Source organism: Rhipicephalus sanguineus, chromosome 9 (genome assembly GCF_013339695.2).
Source record: "Rhipicephalus sanguineus isolate Rsan-2018 chromosome 9, BIME_Rsan_1.4, whole genome shotgun sequence".
Taxonomy (NCBI): domain Eukaryota; kingdom Metazoa; phylum Arthropoda; class Arachnida; order Ixodida; family Ixodidae; genus Rhipicephalus; species Rhipicephalus sanguineus.
Window position 1 is genome coordinate 24,418,559 of NC_051184.2, and position 24,111 is coordinate 24,442,669.

General features: G+C 47.8%; 2 protein-coding genes across 2 annotated transcripts; both read right to left on the reverse strand.

Annotated features, from left to right (window-relative positions):
* Positions 1-6,464: 6,464 nt before the first annotated feature.
* Positions 6,465-7,642, reverse strand: LOC119404097 (E3 ubiquitin-protein ligase Siah1). Its single transcript, XM_037670697.2, has one exon. The coding sequence runs from the start codon at positions 7,425-7,427 to the stop codon at positions 6,573-6,575; it is 855 nt and encodes a 284-aa protein (XP_037526625.1). The 5' UTR covers positions 7,428-7,642; the 3' UTR covers positions 6,465-6,572.
* Positions 7,643-22,631: 14,989 nt separating this feature from the next.
* On the reverse strand, positions 22,632-23,866 carry LOC119404098 (putative deoxyribonuclease TATDN2). The gene has a single exon (XM_037670698.2). The coding sequence runs from the start codon at positions 23,652-23,654 to the stop codon at positions 22,812-22,814; it is 843 nt and encodes a 280-aa protein (XP_037526626.1). The 5' UTR covers positions 23,655-23,866; the 3' UTR covers positions 22,632-22,811.
* Positions 23,867-24,111: the final 245 nt, after the last annotated feature.

Below are 24,111 nucleotides of genomic sequence, written 5' to 3' on the forward strand. Positions count from 1 at the left end.
ATTGCACGACGCCTGGTGAACCAGCGACGACTTGTGCGTACGTTGGCTGGAGTCGAGGGGTCAGAGAGTCCACATACGCTGGAGCGGCCATGGACGTCAATTCCTCCTTGATCACGTCACGCAAAAGAGTGCTGGAGGCGTGAGGTGGACTCGGGGTCGCTGATAGGCCTAGAGATTGCAGCTCTTCCCGTATAATCGCGCGGATCATAGCACGCAACGAGGGATCGGCGGTGGCGGTGTTGTCAGGGCTATCCGGCGACAACCGCTGAGACTCGAGTTCCTCTAGGCGTTGGCATGTGGCAACAACGTCGGCGACTGTGGTCGGGTTCTGTATGGCCAACGCATTGAAGGCGGTAGTGCCGATGCCTTTCAATAGATGGCGAACCCTCTCCGATTCGGTCATGGAGGTGTTGAAACGGCGGCAAAGAGCAAGCACATCCTCAATGTATGAGGTGTAGGATTCGCCAAGTTGTTGCTTGCGAGTGTCCAAGGTCTTCTTTGCGAGGGCAGAACGAACTGCCGGAGTACCGAAAATTTGGCGAAGCTGTTGCTTGAAATGGGTCCAGTCCGTGAAATCAATTTCGTGATTGAAATACCACGTTTTCGCGACGTCTGTGAGGTAGAAAGATACACGGCGAAGCTTGGCCGGATCATCCCAGTTGTTTGTTGAACTCACTCGGTCGTAGTGGTCCAACCAATCTTCCACATCTTCACCTCGAAGTCCGGCGAACATGGGGGGGTCACGCTGGTGGCCACTGATAATCCAGGGTGGATAGGCCACGGTAGTCGGGGCCGTGGAGGTAGATGCAGGTGTGCCGGTTGGCTCGTCCTGAGGCATGTTACCGGACACCTGGTACAGACGGCGACCTGAGCGGAGCTCCAGGAGGTAGAGCAGGTTGGGAGAGGCAGGAAGATCGATGAGCAGCCTCCACCACTTGTGACGCAACGGTTATCGCGACCTTTATTAGGCCCCGAAGGCACGATGAAGCGACCACACCCGAGGCACAGATCACAATCAAGCCGAGTTCCCACTACAGATGAAGACGACGAACACCCATGATGATGACCATGTACGAGTAGGGTAGATGTGTCTAATGAATGCCCACAATATAAGTGGCAACTACTCTTCGGAAAGAGTAACGCATACTCTTTTTTTTTTCTCAGAGTTTAATATTCGTGTTGTGCCAACGTCCTTTGGTATCGGATACCACGAAGTGACTCTGGTCGTACTTACGGATTTATTAGTTGTGCCGCAGTCTTCCATTATCCGCCTAGAAATATTTCTCGAGTAAGCACGTATTCACTACCTTTATATCGCTTCTTTGAACAGTCGATTCTTAACAGCCTCACATAGTGTGTACACAATGGTCCACTGCTAAAAGGGGAACGTCGGAGCGCATGGCGGCCGCTCGGCGGCACCACGGACACGCGGCTGCAATGAGTTTCGCGCAGGCGCAGTGAGCACCGTTCGCGGTGCCTTTCGTCGCATGAACGGTTCGCTTCGCGACGATTCGACGCGCGGCCGTCGCATGTAGTGGACATGGACAATATGGTAGCGGACGACGAAAAAGCACCACCGACAGCGCGCACTGCGCCTACATGAAAATCTTAAAGGGGCCCTGCAACACTTTTCAGCATGGTCAGAAAACACTGCCGATTGGTAGTCGAGGCTCCTGAGAACGCGCGAGCCAAACAAAAATTACAGCGCGTCACGCGGCCTGGAATTTACAATTAATTCTCAAAGTCAGCTAGAAGTCGTTCCCTCTTCTCTCGACAAATGATGCCATAAACCCAAGCGACCGCGCCGTATACCCATAGTCCACGGTCATTGGCTGATTTGAGCATCGTGAGCTGCATAGTTACCGTGGGCGCCGCAGGATGGCCCCACGTGCCCGCGCGCTCGCTCGCGATCGCACTGGAAGTAAGCCTTGCGTTCGTAGAAAACAAGAAAAGAATGAGCTCAAGGTCATGATGCGCGCTGATGAACGGACGCATCTTCTTGCCCCCTTTTCATCCCCCTCCCTACGTAGGTTTCAGCGCGCTCGCTCGTACGAAAGGAGTGAGAAAGCGCTTGAAGCGTGCGACAGATCCCTGTAACTCCGCTGGTACTCGACGGATTCTCAATATTTTTGCGGCAGTCGATTCGTGAGGCAATGAAGTCATTTGATGATTACCCTAAAATATGTTGCAGGGCCCTTAACCCATATATGCCCAGTGTCCTACATATAGGACGCTTCTTTGATGCACTCTAACATCGCTATTTCTTTAGCTGACGACCAGCGCCACCTACAGCGCATCAAGCAGGCCTCACTGCTTGATGTGCTGTTGGTGGCGCTAGTCATCAGCTAAAGAAATAGCGATGTTAGGGTGCATCAAAGAAGCGTCCTATATGTAGGACACTGGGCATATATCCGGCGGTGGCGCCGAGCGGCCGGCACGCGCACCGATGTTCCCTTTAACAGTGAACCGCCATGTACTTCACACCATGGTGCGTAGAAACCTGACCTCTATAAATGTTCTCCTACATCCACGTCATCAACCAACGTGCCTCTCCTAATAGCGTCTCCTGATTACGTCAATCCAGCGCCAAAAAAAAGAAAAGGGTCGAAGCGCGTAATTTGGTTTTATCTTCTGCAAGAAAGTCTACGAGAACGTTTCTTTTTTTTTTTAACCAAGGAAGCGAATCCGGCTTTAGCTTCTTTTTTCTCTGGTTTTGGCTGTTTCCACAACCTACGATGTAAGATCTCTAGTCAGCGGAAGCTGTCAGTAAGGCAGGGTGTGTGTGTGTGTTTTCACGTAACAGCGTACCGCATTGTGCGGTTTGTAGCTGAAGTTTATTAACCACTGAACCCTGTCGTTGAGTCGTGTAAATTGGAGCTACATTTACGAGTAGACGCATATTGCAAGAGCCTATTGTGGACGTTAGGATGCCACCGCTTCCAAATTCGCTTATCTTGCAAATCGTAAACCAGAAGCTTTCAGGCGCCATCTGTGCATGTCTCCTTCCCAACCTTGCCCGTCCTAACATATTCCCTTTGCCACCGCCGTGGTTCATTGGTTACGTTGCTCAGCCGCTGACCCCAAGGACGCGGTTTCGATCCCTGCCGCGGTGGTCGCATGTCCACGGAGGTGAATTGCTAGAGGCTCGCGTGCTGTGCGATGTCAGTGCATGTTCAGTGCATGTCCGTGCATGTGTGAATGACCCCAGACGGTCGAAGTTATCCGGGGCCCACCATTGCGGAGGTTTTTCAGTATCTGAGTTGAAATTTCAAGGTTATCGGCCTTGTCTTCTCTTCCCATTTTAGTTGTGTGTTTTACCTTTTTGAATTATTGATAATCTGTTTTGTACGCCTGTAGGGCTAGGTTTTGTCACTTCAGAACGCGTTACGTATGTATGGTTCATCTACTAAACTTTAATTGGTGGTCAGCGCCGTGTTGCGTCCGTTTCCTTGCTTCTTGTCTGTTGCGCCGTGTAGCCACTATGAATGGCTACGGCGACTCTCGCATCCTGCTTTGCTTCGGGACGTTAAACGACATAAACCAACCAAACCAACCATCCATTAGGGCCTGGCACTTCTAATGACCACCGTCACTACGTCGCTGGAGGCGCGACTCATACACTACACCTTTCACTCTAACCAAACATAACATACTGTCAGAGTGGATTCGACTGACGAGACATAATTACAGTGCTGCTGTGCTGCTCCTCGGAGTCGTCGAAATGTAGCCTAACCTAACATATTCAATTAGTTTAATTTCGAGAATGACTGATTACCACGTTCCCTGCCGCGGAACTAGCCTAACGACAACGAAAAAAAAGATGTATTGAAGAGAAGCACCACGTAAGCAATGTCACGCGTAGGCTTGCAGGCGCGCCCTCTATCATGACACCAACTAGGGCGCGCGAACTGCGACACGTCCCAAGCTAAACACCCTCTCTCCAGTCAACGTCACGTGTGCTGTCGCGCATACCATAGAGGGCGCTTCGTAGCACCCTCCCATTCCAAGGAAAAGCAGTTATTTGCGGCGATCAATCATGTCCCGCAGACAACGGTGCTAGACCAAAGCCTCCTAGAAGATGGTGTTGGCTAGAGTGAGTAGAGCGTAGTGTTGAGGCCCGCGTCTCGCGAAGATGTGCGCCACGTTTCGATGGCGCAGCGTTAATGGAGACCGAAGGGGTCTATAGACCTTGTCAACGAAGGCTCACTGGGAGCCGCCATAAGCCTCTCTGGGCTGTTGTTAACATGCGTGACCCCCCAAAAATGCACTGACGAGGCTGTGACGTCAGCTTTTGTATACTATCATGCAACAGCCCAGAAAGGAGGGGAGCCTTCTCTCCGTTAAAAAGGTGTATATAGTCCACGGCCGCAAGTTTCGAGCTCGCTCGGCGAAATAGCACGTATATTTCGAATTGGCCGCCGCATTTGTTGCGCTACGGGACCAGAGGACGCTGCGTTTTATCAAGACTTCCGGCGCTCCTCATGCGCCAAGTTTCGGTTTCATGCGAAAAAAAAAAAAAACTTGATTGTCGCGGGCTGCAGAACTTTACATAATGACTTCTTCTTTGCTTCAAAAACTGATACGGCATCGTCGTCTCCGTGGCTACAAACTTGCCATTGGCAATAACCGCCAAACGTCGCTAATTAGAAAAGTTCACTAGGCAACCTTAGTTAATTAACGATGAATTGATTAACTATTAGTTTATTAACAATGTGATTCACATGGTCCTCACAACTGCTGACGTCCGCCGAACCTGAGAGCTTTCCTATTTTTGTCGAAAACCCTACCTTTAAAAACTTTGGAAAGCTTTCGCTGAAACACCATGTATGTATGTATGTATGTATGTATGTATGTATGTATGTATGTATGTATGTATGTATGTATGTATGTATGTATGTATGTATGTATGTATGTATGTATGTATGTATGTATGTATGTATGGAGTAAAGAGTTCGTTTAGCGGAAATTTCGGTGTCGATGTCGGCGTCGTTGGTTGTGACTTGTAAACGAAAGGTCAGCGTTTTCCATGACGGAAATTCGAGATACATGCAAACAAAGAGATAAAAATTTGCAGTTCGATTGGAAACCGAACCCAGGAATTCTGCGTGGGATGCAGGTGTTCTACCACACAGCCAAGCCTGTTTGATCCAATTGATCCAGGCAATTCATCCAACCACTTGATCCAGGCAGAGGAACCACTCTGGCTTATCATCTTGTGCCTCGTATGCAGTCATCAAATATTGCACACTTTCAATTAAGTACTCTCGAGCGGGCAGGTGATTCATGTCTACGTTTCGCGCTGCCACGGGCACGCCCGTGCTCGAAATCGCTTCGGAAAAACACTATACGAATGTTGGGCAGTGCGAGGAGTGTCGTTAACACATTCGTGGCAGAAGCGTAGAATCGCAACAGGCGTGAAGACATGTGATTTGTGCAACGAGTGGTTGGTTTCCAGGCCCATGGATTACAAAGCACAGACATAAAGAAGCCATGACACGGCTACCCAACGATTTGCGGTTTTCAACGAAAAATAGATGTTCAGGGTCTACTGTACCTACCGTAAATAAAAAAAAAATGGACTGTCAAGGAATATTTTCAGTGCAAGATAAGCCCTACAAGTCGCAGACTATAAACCCCGCCAACCGCCGGCTACCGCCATTTAGACCTGGCGGGTGTGACGTCACGAGCTGCGTGCAGCGGAGCCGACGTCTTCTGCCAAAGTTCCAGCCGCCGCAAATCGTTAAATTTCAATACCAAGCAGCAGAAAGCTGAAGTAGCTTGACTGCACGCGCAGCTGACCAGGGAACAAAATCGTTCGCTGGAATGCAGACGCTCGCGCAGCGAACAGCTTGCTACGTCACGGCACGCGAATGTGCCTGTGAATGTGCCCTGTGTGTTTTTATAAAAAAATATTCAATTATAAATAATGTGCTCCATCAAACGCGCCGAAATTTCGCCAGCGTGTTTGTGAACGCACAGAGATGCTATGTGAACCCACATAGCACTGATTATGATCGGAAGTTGGGTGTCATCGCCCATTTAATTACCATTCTCTACAACAGCATCAACATTGCTTGCAATTGCGCGTGTTGCCTTACGGATTCGCCAACTCGCAAAAGGAAGAATTATGTCGTAGTGGGCACTTCACAACTGTACTTGCAGTAGGGCCGATTTTAACAGGCGCACGGACGTTCCTTTCCTTGCGGCACGGCCTAGGTGTCCAGGAGAAGCGAAAATGCGAGGCTAGCGATTGAGAAGGCGATGAGAACAGGGTCCCATTACGCTGTCGCGTTGTGGTCTTGAAGGCGAAGCTCAAGCGTCCTCCGTGTTTCATTCATTCATTCATTCATTCATTCATTCATTCAGTCAGTCAATCCAATAAAAACAAATAAAAAGTCACAAGTAGGAAGTCACTGTGGCACGTCCCGAGAAGGCGGTACATACACTTCACGCGATGCAGGCGGCGATGTCGAAGCGCTGGTCGCAACGTTCCTTCGAGGGAGCCGCTAACAAAACGCGACGAGTGCCACGCTTGTTCACACAGAAACACACCCGCGGCATGTTACGCGGAATCAGGACCGCCAGATGGTGACGTTGATGTTGAGGTCCGCGTGGTCGGCGAACCGCTGGGCGGTGCTGCCATCGAAGACTAGGCAGTCGATGCTCATGGTGGCCCCCTCGACGCCCTCGCAGATGCTGCGCGGTGTGGCCTCCCAGGCGAGCCGGCGCGCGTGAGCGTGGAGCTCGAGCCGGTAGGTGAACTTGTCGGCCTGCCTTCGCGACCCGATGAGCTGCACTCTGCCAGAGAACTGCTGGCGGCCGTCAGGCTTTTCCTCCTTCTCTAGCGCCACAAAGAAGTGGTGGCCGAAGCACGTCTGTATCATCGCCCAGTCGACCGTGCCGGGCCTGTTGATTCCCGTCGCTTGGAAAACTATTGACTCTTCCTCGTGCCTCCCGATGCCCTCGTGCATGTGGCCTAGGTGGGTCATTACATTCACAAGAGGGCCACGCCACATGCACCACCCTCCCAGACATGGGCACTGGCACGGCGTGAACTGGCAGTCCTCATCGTGTTCGGGCAAGTCTGAGTAGGACAGCAGTGCTGGGCACCCCTCGAGCGAGTATTTGCACGGGAAGAGCGCCATGCTGACCACTAGCTCCATGGCCAGGTTGCGGATGCTGCCGATCGGGCTTTGGCAGGCTACGCAGCGGGTGTTCTTCTGTCGGCACGCTGAGCACATCAGGTGGCCGTTCGGGCATTGCACGAAGGGCGGCAGAACGTAGTCGTGGCAGACTAAGCACTTTAACAGGCGAGCCAACGCCACTGCAGAAACGTACGCGGGCCCAGGCAACGCGCTAGCCCTAGGAAGTGGCCCCGCCGCACCCTGAGCCTCTCGGACAGGGTAGCCGCTACCGGCCTCGGACATGCCGTCTCTTCCCTTGCCGCTCGCCGACTCGCGGTCCTGACCACTGGTCGCAGGACACCACCACTTCCTCAGCAAGTGGACGCACAGCTAACGCGTCTTCTTCCGCTTGAGGACAACGTCCTTCTTCGGCTTCTGCCGCATCGCGGCCTCTCAGACGTCGGCTGTTGTCACGTACAGTTCACTGTACTTCACTGTCGGCTGCTTGCTGTGCAGTGGCAGCGTCTACGACACTGCTGAGAACTGGTAACGAATTTATAAGATAACGCGAGTCACGTGACGCCTTTCATTCGATATTGTAGACTAGCTATAGCCGGCTCTTCGATTCGTTCCCCTTCTTTCGGTCGTATTGTATTGGCACGCGTACTTCTTGTTCTTTTTTCAATCAGATATAGGGTTGCACCGACTAAAATTGCGATACTTGTTATCGCTCGGCGAAACCCTTACCTGAATGTATCGAAACACTCGAATGTTTTAGATTATTGTAGCCGCCGCGGTGGTGGAGTGGTAGTGCCTCTCGGCTGCTGACGCAAAAGTCGTGGGTTTGATCGCGGCCGCGGCCGTAGCATTTCAAAACAGACGAAATGCTAGAGGCCCGTGTACTTCGATTTATTTGCATGTTAGAGAACGCCAGGGGGGTCGAAATTTCCGGTGTCCTCTACTACGGCTTGCCTTGTAATGATGTCGTGGTTTTGGCAAGTAAAACTCCAGATATTATTATTATTATTATTATTATTATTATTATTATTATTATTATTATTATTATTATTATTATTATTATTATTATTGGATTACTGTAATGTGACGACGTGCGCTAAGTGAACAATGGCGCTTGTATAGCCCCGGCCATGTCTGCTTAGAGTGCGCGAGCAGCCAGCTTTGCTCTACGGAGCGACACCTGCCGGCGTTAGCGGGGACTGACGTGGTATGCTCAGGAGTATTTGAGCATATCTATCTATCTATCTATCTATCTATCTATCTATCTATCTATCTATCTATCTATCTATCTATCTATCTATCTATCTATCTATCTATCTATCTATCTATCTATCTATCTATCTATCTATCTATCTATCTATCTATCTATCTATCTATCTATTCCCCCCGCCTTTTTTTTTGTCCATGTGCCATGTAAAGCGCCATCTTATGTCACATGCTAGGCAATTAAAAAAATAGCGCACTTTACTCTCGCTTAAAGCCACCGATGTACTGATGCACTTTTCTTGTCTCTTCTTGACATAAAATGCTCCCACAAGGCCACGCTCTATTTTTTCGCCACTGTTTACCTGCACTAGATAGATAGATAGATAGATAGATAGATAGATAGATAGATAGATAGATAGATAGATAGATAGATAGATAGATAGATAGATAGATAGATAGATAGATAGATAGATAGATAGATAGATAGATAGATAGATAGATACGCTCAAACTCAGCGGACATTTTGCATGATCTGATTATTTCAGTCAATTTTTTAATGTGAACCAAAAGTGAACTTCTGCGACACTGAGCGTATCTATCTATCTATCTATCTATCTATCTATCTATCTATCTATCTATCTATCTATCTATCTATCTATCTATCTATCTATCTATCTATCTATCTATCTATCTATCTATCTATCTATCTATCTATCTATCTATCTATCTATCTATCTATCTATCTATCTATCTATCTATCTATCTATCTATCTATCTATCTATCTATCTATCTATCTATCTATCTATATTTAATTGAAAGTTTCATCTCCATGTCTCTTTCATTATACATCGCAAACGCTAGACCATAGATTTCGAACTACATTCGCTTCCATCCAGCGTGTGACGCAATACATTCGCGCCCTGCTGCACAGAAATGATCGATAAACTGTTGTATTAGGGATTACCGTCCTTCGGTCCGTACCTATGAATGATGACTTCGGATTCTTACTGCCGAAACACGAATGGCATACTGATTTGTATTCTGCTTACAGGCGAATTCTGAAAACCGTTCGAGACAGCTGTTTGGCCTCAACCCCCTTGATCATTATCTTGGATCCGCAAGGCCTGCGCCTGCGTGAGGGTTTCCGGTGGCGCTCCTCAGCACATGCATCCTTATAGCCTGCGCAGATCATCGACTCGTAGCGCGTGGCTGTTGGATGAAAAGCCCTGCAAGTTCCCTCAGCCAGCCATTTTAGCAGCAGCGGCTGCGACTACGAATGGCATATTCTGCCTACAGGTGCGAATCCCACCTTCTTTCTTCATTCTCTTGTTTCATGCCGTTTCTGCTGCTTCTAGAATTTTGTACAACCTAGTATGTCTACATGCGCTGAACTTGCAAAACGCATGAAAGTGTAAGAAAATGCGTTGCAGAACAAACTTACTGAAGTTGATGAAGTTCTTTCCCGTGCTAAGTCAAGGATGGATACTCACCCACATCGATCGACAGAAAAGTTGAAAAAAGAAATCGACGAATTCAAGATCAGTGTGCACTTCATGAAACAGTAGAAAAGCTGAAGGTTAAACAAAAGCATTCGCTAGCTGGAAACAAGACTTTGAATGCTCGGAACTCTGAACTCGAAAAAACAATATTGCTCAGATAGAACAGTAGTGTCGTAAAAATAATATAGAAATCAGAGGAGTTCCACGCACTCAAGGTGAAAGTTGCCGAGCAATTCTTCAGAGCCTTGGTAACAAAATCCAATGCCCCATTTCTGACACGGACGTTGATATTGTTTATCGCGTACCCTCGAGCTCGAATTCAAAAAAATTGATAGCGCGTTTTTGTTCTGGATCAAAAAAGGGCTGAATTCGTAAGCAAGGCACGAAATACACGACTGGAGACCAGCGATCTTTGTTTTTCAGGAAATGATGTTCGGCCTCTGTACGTAAACGATCACCTGACCCAGCAATATAAGAAGATTTTCGCAATGGCCCCTAATCTGAAAAAAAGAAAAAAAAAATATGGCAATTTTTGTGGATGGATGACTGTCAGATCAACGTACGCAGACCAACTCACAGCCGTGTATTTCGAATTCGAAACGAAGCATGTTCACAAGCTAAGCTCATCTCATATTCTGACGTCACAATGCCTTACATTGACACTGATAACCTTCAGTATTTATCATCTCAGACCTGTAATTCAATCGTTCACTTTAACGTGCGTAGTCTCCGCAACCACTTCGTAGATTTCCAGGCCCCTTCTTGCTCTTTTCGCTTTCCGCTTCCGATAATCTCTGTGTTTCCGAGAATTCGCTTACCTACTCGGATAAAACCTTATTTTGCTTTCCAAACTACAATGCAGAATACAACCGCCGTACATCCTCGTGTCATGGTGGCGCAGCGATATTTTTATCTAACCGTTAGCTGCGAACGCAGAACTGACCTGGTTCTTGATGTACCAGACTGTGAAGCAGTTTGGATAGCAATTGACAGTCCTGACTTCAATAGCAATACACTCAAAATTGTGTTCGGTAGCATATACGGTAGCATATATCGTTCACTCAGCTCTTCCGTGGCCAACCTTTGCTCCTCTCTTGACGCCTTGCTTCATACACTCACGCGAGAAAACAAAAAATATATAGTTATCATGGGTGATATCAATATCAGTATTTTGGATGATTCAAGCTCAGGTTCTGGCCAATATAAAAGCACTTTTCTTGGATATGGTCTTGATTCGCTCTTATGGTCTTATGGATATGGTCTTGATCCCACTCGATGTGTGGACAACACATATGGTGCTTTAATTGATCACGCCCTAACGAATCTTCTTTACTACTCCCGAGGCTTTTATCATCCGTGTCAATATTACTGACCACATCCCCGTAGCGCTTCGATTTCATCGCGTGGTCACTCCTTCAAATACTTGATTCTCTAAATTGGCCTTTGACAAAAAAAAAAAACGTTATTGAATCAGTAGGTGCAATAAACTGGTGCCCCGGTACTTCGTGCACTGACCCTGAGGCTGCCTATAGAAAATTTTCTTCCCTTATATCCGATGCTATAACTTCTTCAAATTCTAATGTTCTGTGGCAAAAAAAAAGTACATTCTTCTCCCCTAAACCCACGGGTTAACAACGGGACTTCTCGCCTGTTTACGAAAGAAAGACAACCTACACAGGAAATCGAAGAAAAAAAACATTTTAATCTGGCTTTAAAAGGCCGATGCAAAAAAACACAGTAACACGTTAAGCCTTATATTAAGTAAATCGAAACGAGATTACTATGAACAATCAATGTTTAAAGCTGGTAAGAATACAGGAAGGCAGTGGCGTATACTTAACTCATTTCTAAATAAAAATAAATCTGCAACACGTATTACCGAAGTAAGTCATGATGGAAAGACCCTTCGTACTTTTGATGTCATTGCAACCAATCTCCCCTATTGTCGCCCATATTGTCAACGTAGACTTTAATCACTCCATCTTTCCTTCCGAACTAAAGAAAATCATAGTAATACCTGTTTATAAGAAAGGTCATAAATCAGTCATAAATAATTATAGGCCCATCGCTATTATTTCCTTTTTCAGCAAGGTTGTTGAAAAACTATTTTCCACACGTCTTACGAACTACCTCGACAAATTTAAGCTCTTATCGCCCCATCAGTTTGGTTTTCGTCAAGGACTTTCCACTAATCTCGCGCTAGTTGCTCTTACTGAAAATATCAGAAACACAATCTACAATGGGAAGTTCCTTGGATCAGTCTTCATTGACTTGAGTCAAGCCTTTGATTCGATCAGTCACGCTATTCACTTGAACAAACCTTCTTCTTATGGTATAACTGGCCCGTTACGAGGATTAATTTTTAGTTACTTAACCGTGCTCAGGTTGCATCTATTTCGGGCGTGCTCTCCGACTCCAACACTATCAACATAGGAGTCCCACAGGGATCCATATTAGGCCCTCTTCTATTCCTCATCTAACTAAATGACCTACCAGTCTGTTCATCACGTCACACGGAATCCTTGCTTTACGCAGATGACATCACCATTTTCACTGCACATGACTCCATTCCAGCCCTAACCTCCCAGCTAAACAGTGATCTTCAGAGCGTTATTAGTTGGTGCCATAAAAACAAGCTTGTTATTAACCCGATCTAAGACTAAGTATGTTATTTTCAGTTCTCGATCTAAACCACGGGGTAACGCGCTCCCGGTGTATGTCAATAACTATGCAATATTTCCTTCTGACAAATGCACATTTCTCGGTGTCGAACGTGATTTGTTTATTGAACATTGATGAACATATTAATCAAATAAAAAGGAAGACCGCCTATGGCATTCGCGTTCTGCTCAGAGCTCGTCAATATTTTAGGCTCCCTACTCCAACGTCTCTCATTTTTGCGTTCCTTCATAGTCATTTGAACTACTGCATTGAATCTTGGGGACTCACATATAAAGCTTATCCAAAAGCAGGCACTCCATATAATAAAGCACAGTACTTATCACGCTCATTCGGCTCCGCTATTCTCCTCACTATATTCTTCCTATTTCAAACATTATCGTCTTTAACTTAGCCGTAATTGCCTACCGCATGGTACGTAATCCGAGTCTTCTGTATATCATAAGTAATAATAATAATAATAATAATAATAATAATAATAATAATAATAATAATAATAATAATAATAATAATAATAATAATAATATCTGGGGTTTAACGTCCCAAAACGACGATATGATTATGAGAGACGCCGTAGTGGAGGGCTCCGGAAATTTCGACCACCTGGGGTTCTTTAACGTGCACCTAAATCTAAGTACTCGGGCCTCAAACATTTTCGCCTCCATCGAAAATGCAGCCGCCGTGGCCGGGATTCGATCCCGCGACCTTGTGTATATCATAAGTAAGAAATTTAGAATTTTCTGTAATAATACACGTTTCTCCCTCCAAAGTAATATTTTACTGCCTAGGGCGCACACAAAGTACGGACCAAAAACAGTAAGCTTCTCTGCAATCAAGTAGTGGAACACACTGCCTTTGGAGGCTAAAACTTCGCCCTCACTATATGCTTTCTAACGTTCAGAATTCGCCATTATTTGAATCATTCTTTGAATCTTTGAATTATGTAAAATCTCTCTAGTTACTTTTCCGTCCCTTCTACAGTGCATCTCGTGTATTCTTTATTTCGGTTCATGGCATTTTTTCCATATGAAACTTATTAGTATTACAGTCCTAAAGATTGTCTCTGTGACAGTTTGTTAGCCTTTATTTATTTACTAACTTATTCTGTATGTGTATTTCAGCATCAAATATTCTTATTATCATTGCGTCCCATGTTGCCGCTCATATTATTTTGTACGCATTTTATGCATGTTTTTCGCTATTCTGCTCCTGATTTTAATTTTATTTAATGTATTTTATAACAAGAGGTAACGCAGTGTTCACACTGAGGGACCTCTTCCTGTATATCCCTCCCTATATCTAAACCCCCCACCCAAGTACGTTCATTGGCGAATGGGCTCACAAACCTCTTCTAGACCGTCGTGGCGCGAGGTCGTTCGACTTGTCATGTCTCCGTCAGGGTCTCCGCTTGTCGGCGTGTCATGCCGTCGTCACGGTCCATCATAAACGGGTATACGCCACAAAAATTGGGTAAATTCTACTACTCCCTATCGGTCCATACTATGCATATTATGAGCAAAAGGTTCGTCGTTACTGCCTAAAACATTATTCGTTATGTAACAGCGCGAAAAGGACGAGAAAAACTTCCTAAGGCACACATAAGACAGGACACACCGCTGTGTCTTGTGTGTGCCCTAGAAAGCTTTTCTCGTCCTTTTCGCGCTGTTGCATAATGAATGTATACCGACTAGACCGGTTTACTGTACTCCTAAAACATTATGTTTGGCTTAGCAGCGGTGTCGAAATTCACCAAGGCGCTTGCAAGTTTCTTATCTAAAGCCAGAGATACAAACGTGGATGTCTACGGTAGAGTTATCTGTTTGAAACACCACTTCTTGAAACATATCTGCAAAGTTATGGTGCTTTACTCGCCACCGGTCCACTAAGAATGAAGAAGGCAACAGTTAGCCCAACAAATAGCCGACGACGTTGGCGGAGCTGAAACACCCTTCCCTACATGCCTGGTTTCAGGCTTGGCACCACTAGTTCCTCATCAGAGAAATGTCTCTCAAGACAATGTGGCCAATGTGCTCGGTCAGACACTTCTTCTTCTTCTGTCTCTCATTGCCCATCAGCGGCGCACCGGCGCAGACTGCATTAAGGTCCCTAGATAAAACAATATCTAGGGACCTTAGACTGCATGCTTCGCCCCTCCCCAGGTTTCACGTTAGTGGAGCTGAAACACCCTTCCCTACATCATTCGCCCCCTCCCCAATTTTATATATACGCGTCACTTCTTCCTCTCCCCATCATCACCCTTCATCACGTTTTTTTATTTAATTCCCCACTGTAGCTGCTGCTCATTGTATACCCGTGTCCTCAAATCTCGCTTCGCGCGCATTTTACGGCGCAATTCCTCCTCTGTATGCCTGCAGAACGACAACATTCGCGACATAACAACTCGTGCTCCAGTGGCATTCAGTCGACTTGCGCACGCGCTCGCGTACAATGGCGGCGCGGAGCGTCTTTTTGATTCGCCAAGCGTGTCGTCCTCGCCTGTGTCGGAGTCCCGCCAGCTTTTCGAGTCCCCGCAGACCCCCGAAATCTCCCTTGAATTGTTCAATTTCTTTTTGGCGTTTTCCGTATCTATGGTTCTATTTCACTCTCTGCACACCCTTTGTCTTTTTCTTGCTATATTTCCTCCGTATCAGAAACCCTTGCAAACGTGATTGTATGCTGTCGACACGCGCTACTTATTGTGTGGTTCGCCCGGACGCTCACACTAAACCATTCGCTCTCTCGCTCTCTACTTCTTACGTCCCTTTTCCCTCGTCGTTGTCCCTTCTTCAGCATTCATTGTGTCGTTCGCGTTGTACCTTCTTCGTCTGCGTGCAACTGGCTCGCACTCACAATGACGTCGTTCTGGCGGGTCACGCGACGACATCACGTGACAGGTGGTGATGTTCTTCTCAGTCGGGGTTCGTGAGTTCCTTCGACTTCTTTCTTTCTTTTTCATGCTGGTCCTCTTCTGAATAAGCAGCAGCGCAGAATCTGGAGCGAATTTGTTGTTTGTAGTTCCTCTTCGTTGATGTGGTTTCTTTTCATGCCGTTCGTGTGGCGATGTCGCGACGAGGGGTCGCTCTGCGAATCGCATCGCTGGCACTGAAAGGACGCTGACGTCTCCGATGATGCAACTATCCCCCCCTCCCCTCCCAACTTTTCTCCATCTCTCCAGCCACCCACTTTTTTGCTCGAGAAGCGATCGGTTCCTTTGAGGTGCGTGTCAGCTGCAAGTGTTATCTACTGTTGCGGTCGTCTCCGTGATGAATGCGTAATCGACGTCATTCTGTATTTGAGCCAACGGTATCAACAACGCGCCGTCGCAAACAGTGCGCGTGCCCGCGGACCGGAAGTCGAGGAAGCTGCCCCGCATTTTTTTTTTCGTATACCGTTAGGGTGACCGTTTTCCGCATCTTCGTAATCTTCCCATCCTGTGTATGGATTCAGCAAGTTCTCTGCTGTGGAAGGCACACCGTTAGTGTGTTGCGTGTAGTTACGCACTTGGTTTACGAACATTAGAATAACAGAGAGCTGAGCTATTTGGTAAAGTATTCATTCTAAAAAGACAGGGCGTGCAAACACGGACACAAGAAAGAAGTCAGGACACCACAAACACCGAATAACAACTGAAGAGACGCACAACGGCGGAAAAGAAAGAAGGCACGAAAACTTATCTGCGCATGCTCATGCAATAGGCGAACCTATCAATCCGGCGCGCGTGGGGGTCTGCGTGAAAGATAACTGTTAAGGCATTTGATTTCACCTTTATGCAAGTTAATCGACGGTTGGCTCACGCACGCGCTACCACTGTTCTCGATATGCCATGCCTCATTCATCAGGCGCGTTTCTTCATTTCTGTGCCGGTACAAAACTGCGCATTCATCAAATTTTGGCGTGCGCTTACAATCTCGACAATGTAAATATATATTAGAAGGTGAGCCTCCGGTTAGCAATCTCTTATGTTCCAATAATCTGTGGTTAATGCAGAGGCCCGTCTGTTCAACGTAGAAGCGGCCGCAGCTGAAAGCGACGTTATAGACCACACTTGTAGGGCAATCAGTCAATTTGTTCGTGTGTTTTACGAAACAAATATGGGTCCTCTTCATATCTTTTACTCGTTCGTTCTTCCTCTGCACAGCGGCACAAATCTTACCTAGCTTATTTCTTGTGTCCGTGTTTGCACGCCCTGTCTCAGTAGAATGTTTACGAACAATTACGAAAGACGGGCGATTCCCCATCGGAAGCGTCCACTGTAATGCCGCACGCCATTCTTGCACACATGACGGAGCTGTGGAAGACATTACCTGCCTCTGTTCGTTGCATAATGTTGGCAGCGACCATCATATTGCTCAACGTACAGTAGTCTCAGTTGCTTAGACGGCAGACCACTCTCGAATTAAGATGGTCGCGAGGCCTCGGAGGTATCTAGCATTGGCATAACCAGTAGGGTGCGGGGGTGGGGGGTGGGCGGGGTTGGACTCCGCCCCCCAAATTTTTCAGTTTTGACTGTGTATACATACACGCACTCATAACACAGTCAAATACACAGTCAAATACATAGAGATTGGAACATACATAAAGATTGGAAGAAAACGTTTGTTAATAATCCATTCTTTATGTATGTTCGTGAACCTAACCAAACCAAAGGGGAGGTGGGAGTAGTGAAAGCCGTAATAGATGTGTACAGAAGGCGGCGCACAAAATAAATCATTGTGATGAAAATTAGGAGCTTATTATTTACGCGATGACTTTACTACATGTCTAGAATTAATTATATCTGTAATTGGGGATGGCAAGGTTTACAGCCGGGTGACGAGGTGCTCGCACCTTTGTCCCCTGAGAACTTGCGCCTCTGAATACGACATTGTAAGCCGTTATGAATTTCGCAGATTGTAAATTGCTCATAGTGTCACTGGTAGCGTGCGCTCAGATGAGGTTTTGCGAGCAATTCATCAGGAAAGGGTGAGAGAGAGAGAGAGATAAATAGAAAAGAAAGACGAAAGCTTTCAATCAGAAAACAGAACTAAAGCGGCCCGGACGAGCGCCGCCCATGGCTTCAGCGAGGACAAGTCTTCACTGGCGACTTCGCCTGTGACGGCCGCAGATGAGCGAAACGATTGTTCCATCAGCGCGGCTGAAAGGCAGCAGCGAAAGAGGGCGAGAAGGAAGAGTGGTGAAAGGGGGTTAAGTAGTTCATCACGCGTGACGTCCGAAATCACGGGCGGTCACGTGCGGGAGGAACCACGCTTGGTCCTGCAGCCCGGCCAACCATGACGACGCCTCGGCCAACCTGTCTGACTCACAGCGTGCAGCGTCTGGAATACTAATGTGCGTCGTTACACCGCTGAATAAACGTATTCCCTGTGCTGCTGCTTTTCTTCTTTATACAGAGAGATAATAAAATTTTCGACGAGTTATCTAAGGTTATCTAAAGTACCCTCTGAGGATACCCATAGCCGGCGATGCCGTGACCGCGACGACACACCGTGAGTTAAGAGTTTTAATGCCAGGGCCCCAAAGGCGGCTTGCGTACGTACAACGTAAGCCCTTGCGTTCCTTTGTATTTAACTTGGATGAGGCTGGAAGTCCAAAGGAACGCAAGAGCGTGCGTATGCAAGCCACCTGGGGTCTCCAACACTAAAACTCTCCTTTTCTTTTTTTTTTTCCTTTACAGCGAGGCTGTCTCACCATGTGCCGTCGTTGTTGCCATCGTAGTAGTAGTAGTAGTAGTAGTAGTAGTAGTAGTAGTAGTAGTAGTTGTCATGCAGGTCACGTGAGCAGATAGAGAAGAGAATAAAAAAAAATACTAAGGGATGTTGATGATGCTCTAAAGGATCACGATTATGACGAAGATGTTAATAGGGATGCTCGAAATGGTGATGACGATGATGATGCACGTGATCTCGCTAGCCAATCACGTACACTCGCGCGCTTACGGCTTCGCTTTCCAGCGGTTTTCACGGCGTGGAGCGTGCTGAAATATTTTCTTTCGCTTTTCGTTTCTTTTCTCTTTTTTTTTCGTTTTTTTAGCTTGAATGATAGCTTAGCGCATAAGGCGTTTCGTTTCTGAGCTCACAGACGCGGCTTAGATTCTCGGTCATCGTGACCTGCATTTTGATGCAGGAAGATGAAAAAAAATTTTTTTTAAATAACTATATCGTGAATTTCGATTTATGTGCACGTTAAAGAACACCATGTGGTGAATGTATAATGCAGAACTGGAAGTTGGCGCATGCGTTGTCCCGTATATTCAACGGGATTACTCACGTGCAACTGGTTTTCTCCGAGAATTGCATGCTTAATATCCCGTGGAAGTCAGAACCTCACGGGTCTCCTTATCAGTTCGCTTATTACGACTCGAAGGCGAAAGCGACCTTCATGTTTTTCTTCTCAGTGGATGTATTGCTCCTCCCCCGCCCTCCTCCGAAAGCTATCCACACCTAACGTGGTTTTGCATTGCCTCCAGGATCGGAGGCATTGCAAGCTTTCCGCAACTCACGCTGTTTTGCCCTGGCGGTGTGATCGGCCCACCTTCGGCCAAGTGACTATGTAAGTGACCAAGTGACTATAGCCAAGTGACCGACATGTACTTCCACTCCTACGTGCCGAAGACTTCATCCGAATGGAACCACCTTCCTGCCTTCATCGCCAGCAACCCTGATCATGCATCATTCAAGACTGCCATCTATAACTAGTAACCATAGGCATACGCACAGGGGGGCAGGGGGGGGGGGGGTGGGGCGGCCGCCCCCCCCTAATCACCTAAGGGGGGGGCGCAGAATCTGCCCCGTACATTGACCTTTCTAGTCACCTAAGAGGGGGGGGGGGACGGCGCAAAATGCTGCCCCATATATTGACTTACTACGGTGAGGGGGCGCTGCGATGAACCTGCGCCCCCCCCCCCCCCTAATGGGGAACCCTGCGCACGCCTATGCTAGTAACCACTCCTCTCTGTAACGCCGCAAATGGCACTGAGAGTATTTAAATAAATAAATAAAATAATGCGATGACGGGAAAAATTTTGGCGTTCTGCGACGTTATGGTGACGTCATCACGTGATGATGATGACTTCTTGCATCACTCGTGTTGACGAAGCCGAGGCCGACGGTCAATTTTCGCGTTTTATGGGGTATTTAATAAACAGGCAGTGTCCGCCGCGTGCCTCCTGCGCATTGTATAATGCTGCACCTTTTTAACGAGACTGGAGGGCACCGAAGCGTCCAAGCGACGACGCGTACCTCGCGCTATCTGTGGCGTGACGCCGGCCCCTCCTCGTTTCGCTATTGATCGCTTCGGCCCCACATCAAGTTCATTAACACGGCGGCTCAGTCTCGTCGCCGCGTGTCGTGTCAGCTTGTTTTTCGGCACACTTTTGATGCTCGAGTAAACACGCACTCCGCCGCCCAGCGTTGCATGCGCGCCGAGCGGCCGGCCGGACGGACGTGCCAGGATTTGGCGCAAACCGTCCTCCTCTGACAGCAGTCGCGTAACAATGGGCAAAGGTAGCCGCAGTCGTAGGCGCGCACAGGATTCTCCATAAGGGGCGGGGGTGCAAGAGTGCAGTCCCCCCCTCCCGCCCCCTCCCTTTCCCCCCGGTTGGTCGAGTCCGAAAGAAAATAATCTTCGGAATGAACGCAAAAATGGAAATGAAGCGATGACGTGCCCTTCACAACGGCCTGCCTTTGGTCCCCCGGTTTTTGGGACTAAAAGAGGAATTTTTCAATGCAATGTCAGAGGTGCTCGGCCGCCATTATCGTCCAATTGAGCAAAGTGGCGGGGCAGACTTGGCGCCCCTCTTTCATTATTGAGGAGTCACGTTAACACCTGTAAAATTGCGTGGCAAAAGCGTGAAATCGCTCCAGGCATCACAACTTCTGAATTGCACAACAAGTGGGTGGTTTAAAGCTCAATCCCCGCTCATTAGAAAGGGCTCAGCCATAATCATTCGTCGTCATCCAACCACAACATCAACAAAGTGCGCATAATGCCTTCCATACGCGTAGTGGTTACCTCGCAATTTCGCGAAATGGTGAATTATGGTGTAGTAGGCACTTCACAGCTGTACTTGCAGTAGGCATGCTATGAGGTAGTTTAAAAAATCACACCATATTCACGGAATGAATGATGATGAGTGGGGCGAAGCTCGAGAGGGGAGATGATCGGTAAAACCGTAACTCTCCCGTGTAAGTTCGCCCATTACATCATTAAAGGGACCGACAACTGATTTTTCTCGACCCAGTTTTTCACGGCGCGACAGGAAGCTTACCATTCGTAGCGTTTGTAGCTGCAGTGGTTTATCCTAAAAGCACGTAGTTATTTTATAAGCAGTATTTTTATAAGCAGTATTTTTCGATCTGAAAGGCTCCAAACACGCATGAAGGCTTGCTTTAGCAACGCTGAGAATTGATAGCAATGCCGCTAGCCCTTGTGAAAGCTATCGTTCTGCTTTCGCAGGAGTTGCTGTAGCTATGCTTCACCACCTTTATTTTGAGCTTTCCAGCCATTTTTGAAAATAGCAAGCTGTTACAATGAGATTATGTGGCTTTATACACCTTCTCGGTATTTGTACAGCGTTGCGCGCCTGCGACCAAGGTTGCCTGCGCCTGTGTCATGGATGGCTTTTCGCGGCATGGGATCATTACGCCAAGCGAAGGCAGCGCCACTTTGTAGCATACAACTAACGCAGGCCTATATGTACATTTTTATGGAGTAATATCATTTAATATAAATAAATGAACAATATTTCAGTACTAACAGAAAAGTCATCGAACGCATACACCAATCAATGGTCACGTGACCGGCTTCATCGAACCGTGTATGATTTTGCCGCCAGAGGCGCCAAAGGTCATTTTTCGCGACTTTCAATGAAGAAATAAAAATATAAATCCGCCTCTCACGAGATAAACAGGGTTGGTTTGAGTCAATGCGACGGACAATCTTTCCATCAGTGCACTCACCTCATTTCATGTTCTGGGCAGTTGTCGGTCCCTTTAAGAAAGACGTAAGACTCGCAAGTTCACTTCATAGAACTTGCAACTCGCAAGACTCGCAAGTGCACTTCATAGAACTAGGCGGTCACGTACCACGAAAGACATGCATGTACAGACCCACGGCTTTAGGAAGTATAGCGTAGTGGGTTCCTCGCAAGTGCACTTCGCCCCTAAAATTATGATGATTTATAGCGTAGTGGGTTCCTCGCAAGTACACTTCATAGAACTAGGCGGTCACGTACCACGAAAGACATGCATGTACAGGCCCACGGCTTTAGGAGCTTCGCCCCTAAAATGCGAAAAGCTCCTTTCCTCGCGACACGGTTGAGGTTTCGTGAATTTCTCTTGCACAAGAAACTGTGGTAGGCTGGCTCGCTGTGGTGCGCTATTCCTACGGCATACGAATAATGATCGATTTTGCGTTATAGTTGTAGAAAGTAGCTGCGCGTACTGCGTGTTCGACATTATTAAGTTGTCATGCCTCACAGTTCACTTCGTGCGACAGTTGTTGGTCCAAAACGAAGATAGATCTCAGGTTAACGACAATGTAGCGCATAGTAACAAATACAGAGACACAGAACACGACCGTCCGAGTTGCCGGTGTGCGTCTGTCCTTGTATTTGTGACTATATGCGCTACAGTATGTCTTTAAGCCAACAACCACTAGCGCAACAACAGCTTTTCCTAAAGATTTTAGGATTCTGCTGAAGCACAAAACCAGTGCATATCGTGATATTCGGGGGCTTTGGTACTCTTGTAAAATATAAGATTAACAGCTTACGTTAAAATAAGCCAGTTACCTCCTGTCCCTTACTTTTGAGAATACAAAGAACGCTGATATGGCGGCTAGCAACCGTGCAGTGCAGGAGTTAAATTTCTCTGCTTTAGCGCCCTGTTTTGTCACTTACATTCTGTGTAACGTCCAGGCGCTGTCCTCACGTTTCAGTATGTATACTACCAAGAAGCCCGCATCAGCACTTTTTCAGCTACATACAATACTGCCCGAAGTGCAATACGAGGGGATGGACGCTAGTAAGGTATCCTTCACCGTACGCCTGTTCATTGCTAAGCTTTCAGTCCTTATCGTTAAATACGCATGCATACACAGAGGCGCGATATGAACGCAATGGTTTTACACTGCATCACGGCTTGTCGATTTATAAACAATTTTACTCCAATCGCACGCTCGTCGGGAAGCGGGCAAGGCAATTTGTGGCACGCCATCGGCGGCGTGAACAGCTGCGTCATTGGCACGCTCCGTAAGGCACACGGCACTGCAGCGTGCAATTCGGCTTCAGATGCCGTACACGCGTTTCGTGTTCTGACGCACAGCCTCCAGGACCTCGCCGACGGTGGTGTTTCGGATGTTAGCCAACTTCGTGGCCACGTGGATGACCATTCCGGGGTGGGCGACGCTGCTCTTTCCTTTCTCATCCTTGGGCAGAAAGAATGGCGCGTCGGTCTCCAGAAGCAGCCGCTCCAGCGGGATGCGGCGCGCGGCCTCGGCCAGATCTCCCGACTGCTCGAGCTTGGGTGTCAGCCCGAGGCAGAGGTGCGGAAAGGGGTCGAGCCACTGGAGAGCCTCGTTCCAGTTGCCGTTGAAGCAGTGCACGTGGATCATGTAGTTGGCGGGCACCATCTCGCGCATGATGCGAATGGTGTCCGCAGTGGCGTTGCGCGAATGAATGACCAGCGGCAGGCCGCGGCTGGTGGCCAACTGCAGCTGCGTGCGGAACACCTGCTGCTGTTCGTCGCGGTTCTTGTTGGAGTAGTCAAGGCCGATCTCACCGAACGCCACTACGCTCGGGTGCTGAAGCGCATGCAGCAGCTGCTGCTCGATTTGGTCGTTGTACTCGTCCGCCATCTTGGGATGGACGCCAAACGCGCCCCACACCTTGTCCTCGGAGAGCAGCGCGTCCCACATGTACTCCAGCTTGAAGGTGACCGGGTTGCAAAAGTTTGCCACGCAACCCTCGTAGCAGTCCGGGAAGGTGTGCTGGTTCTCGCGTCGGTAGTCGGCGTAGCTCCCGAAGTGGTTCGCCTTGCTAAACAAGTAGTCCAGGTGGCAGTGCGAGTCTATCAGGCCCGTCGTCGAAGCCACGGTGTAAGGCCACTTCTTGCTTTCACGTAACGCCATGTTGACGCGAGATAAGGCGACGCGCAGCCACCGAATCGGGCGCTTAGGGCTACGGTAGGGGCTCGATCGGCCTGGTTATCGTTCGGTCGATCCTGGACACGCTGGCTTCACGCGCAAGCCTGTCACTTCTTTCTCTTTCTGCGACGCACGCCCGGTTGCTAATGGGTCCAACGCTTACAAAGTGACGGTGGGCACGAAGTGACGACTAAGAACTCCTTTTGGCCAGTGATGCCAAGCCAAGACAACGTTTTAACGCGATAGCGTTAAAGAGGTCGTTTCGGCGAATTTCCGGGGACGGCGTCGGCGTCGTTGGTTGTGAGCGAAAAATCATCTTGTCCGTAAGAAGAATCGAGAAAGATGCAAATAAAATAAATAATAAAAATCTTACGTTCAAGTGAGAACCGAACCCAGATCGTCTGCGTGGCAAGCAGCTGTTCTACCACAGAGCGACGCTATT

Excerpts from the sequence above, each read along its gene's own strand:
- LOC119404098 (XM_037670698.2), bottom strand. The coding sequence starts at position 23,654 with ATGGCGTTACGTGAAAGCAAGAAGTGGCCTTACACCGTGGCTTCGACG.
- LOC119404097 (XM_037670697.2), bottom strand. The coding sequence starts at position 7,427 with ATGTCCGAGGCCGGTAGCGGCTACCCTGTCCGAGAGGCTCAGGGTGCG.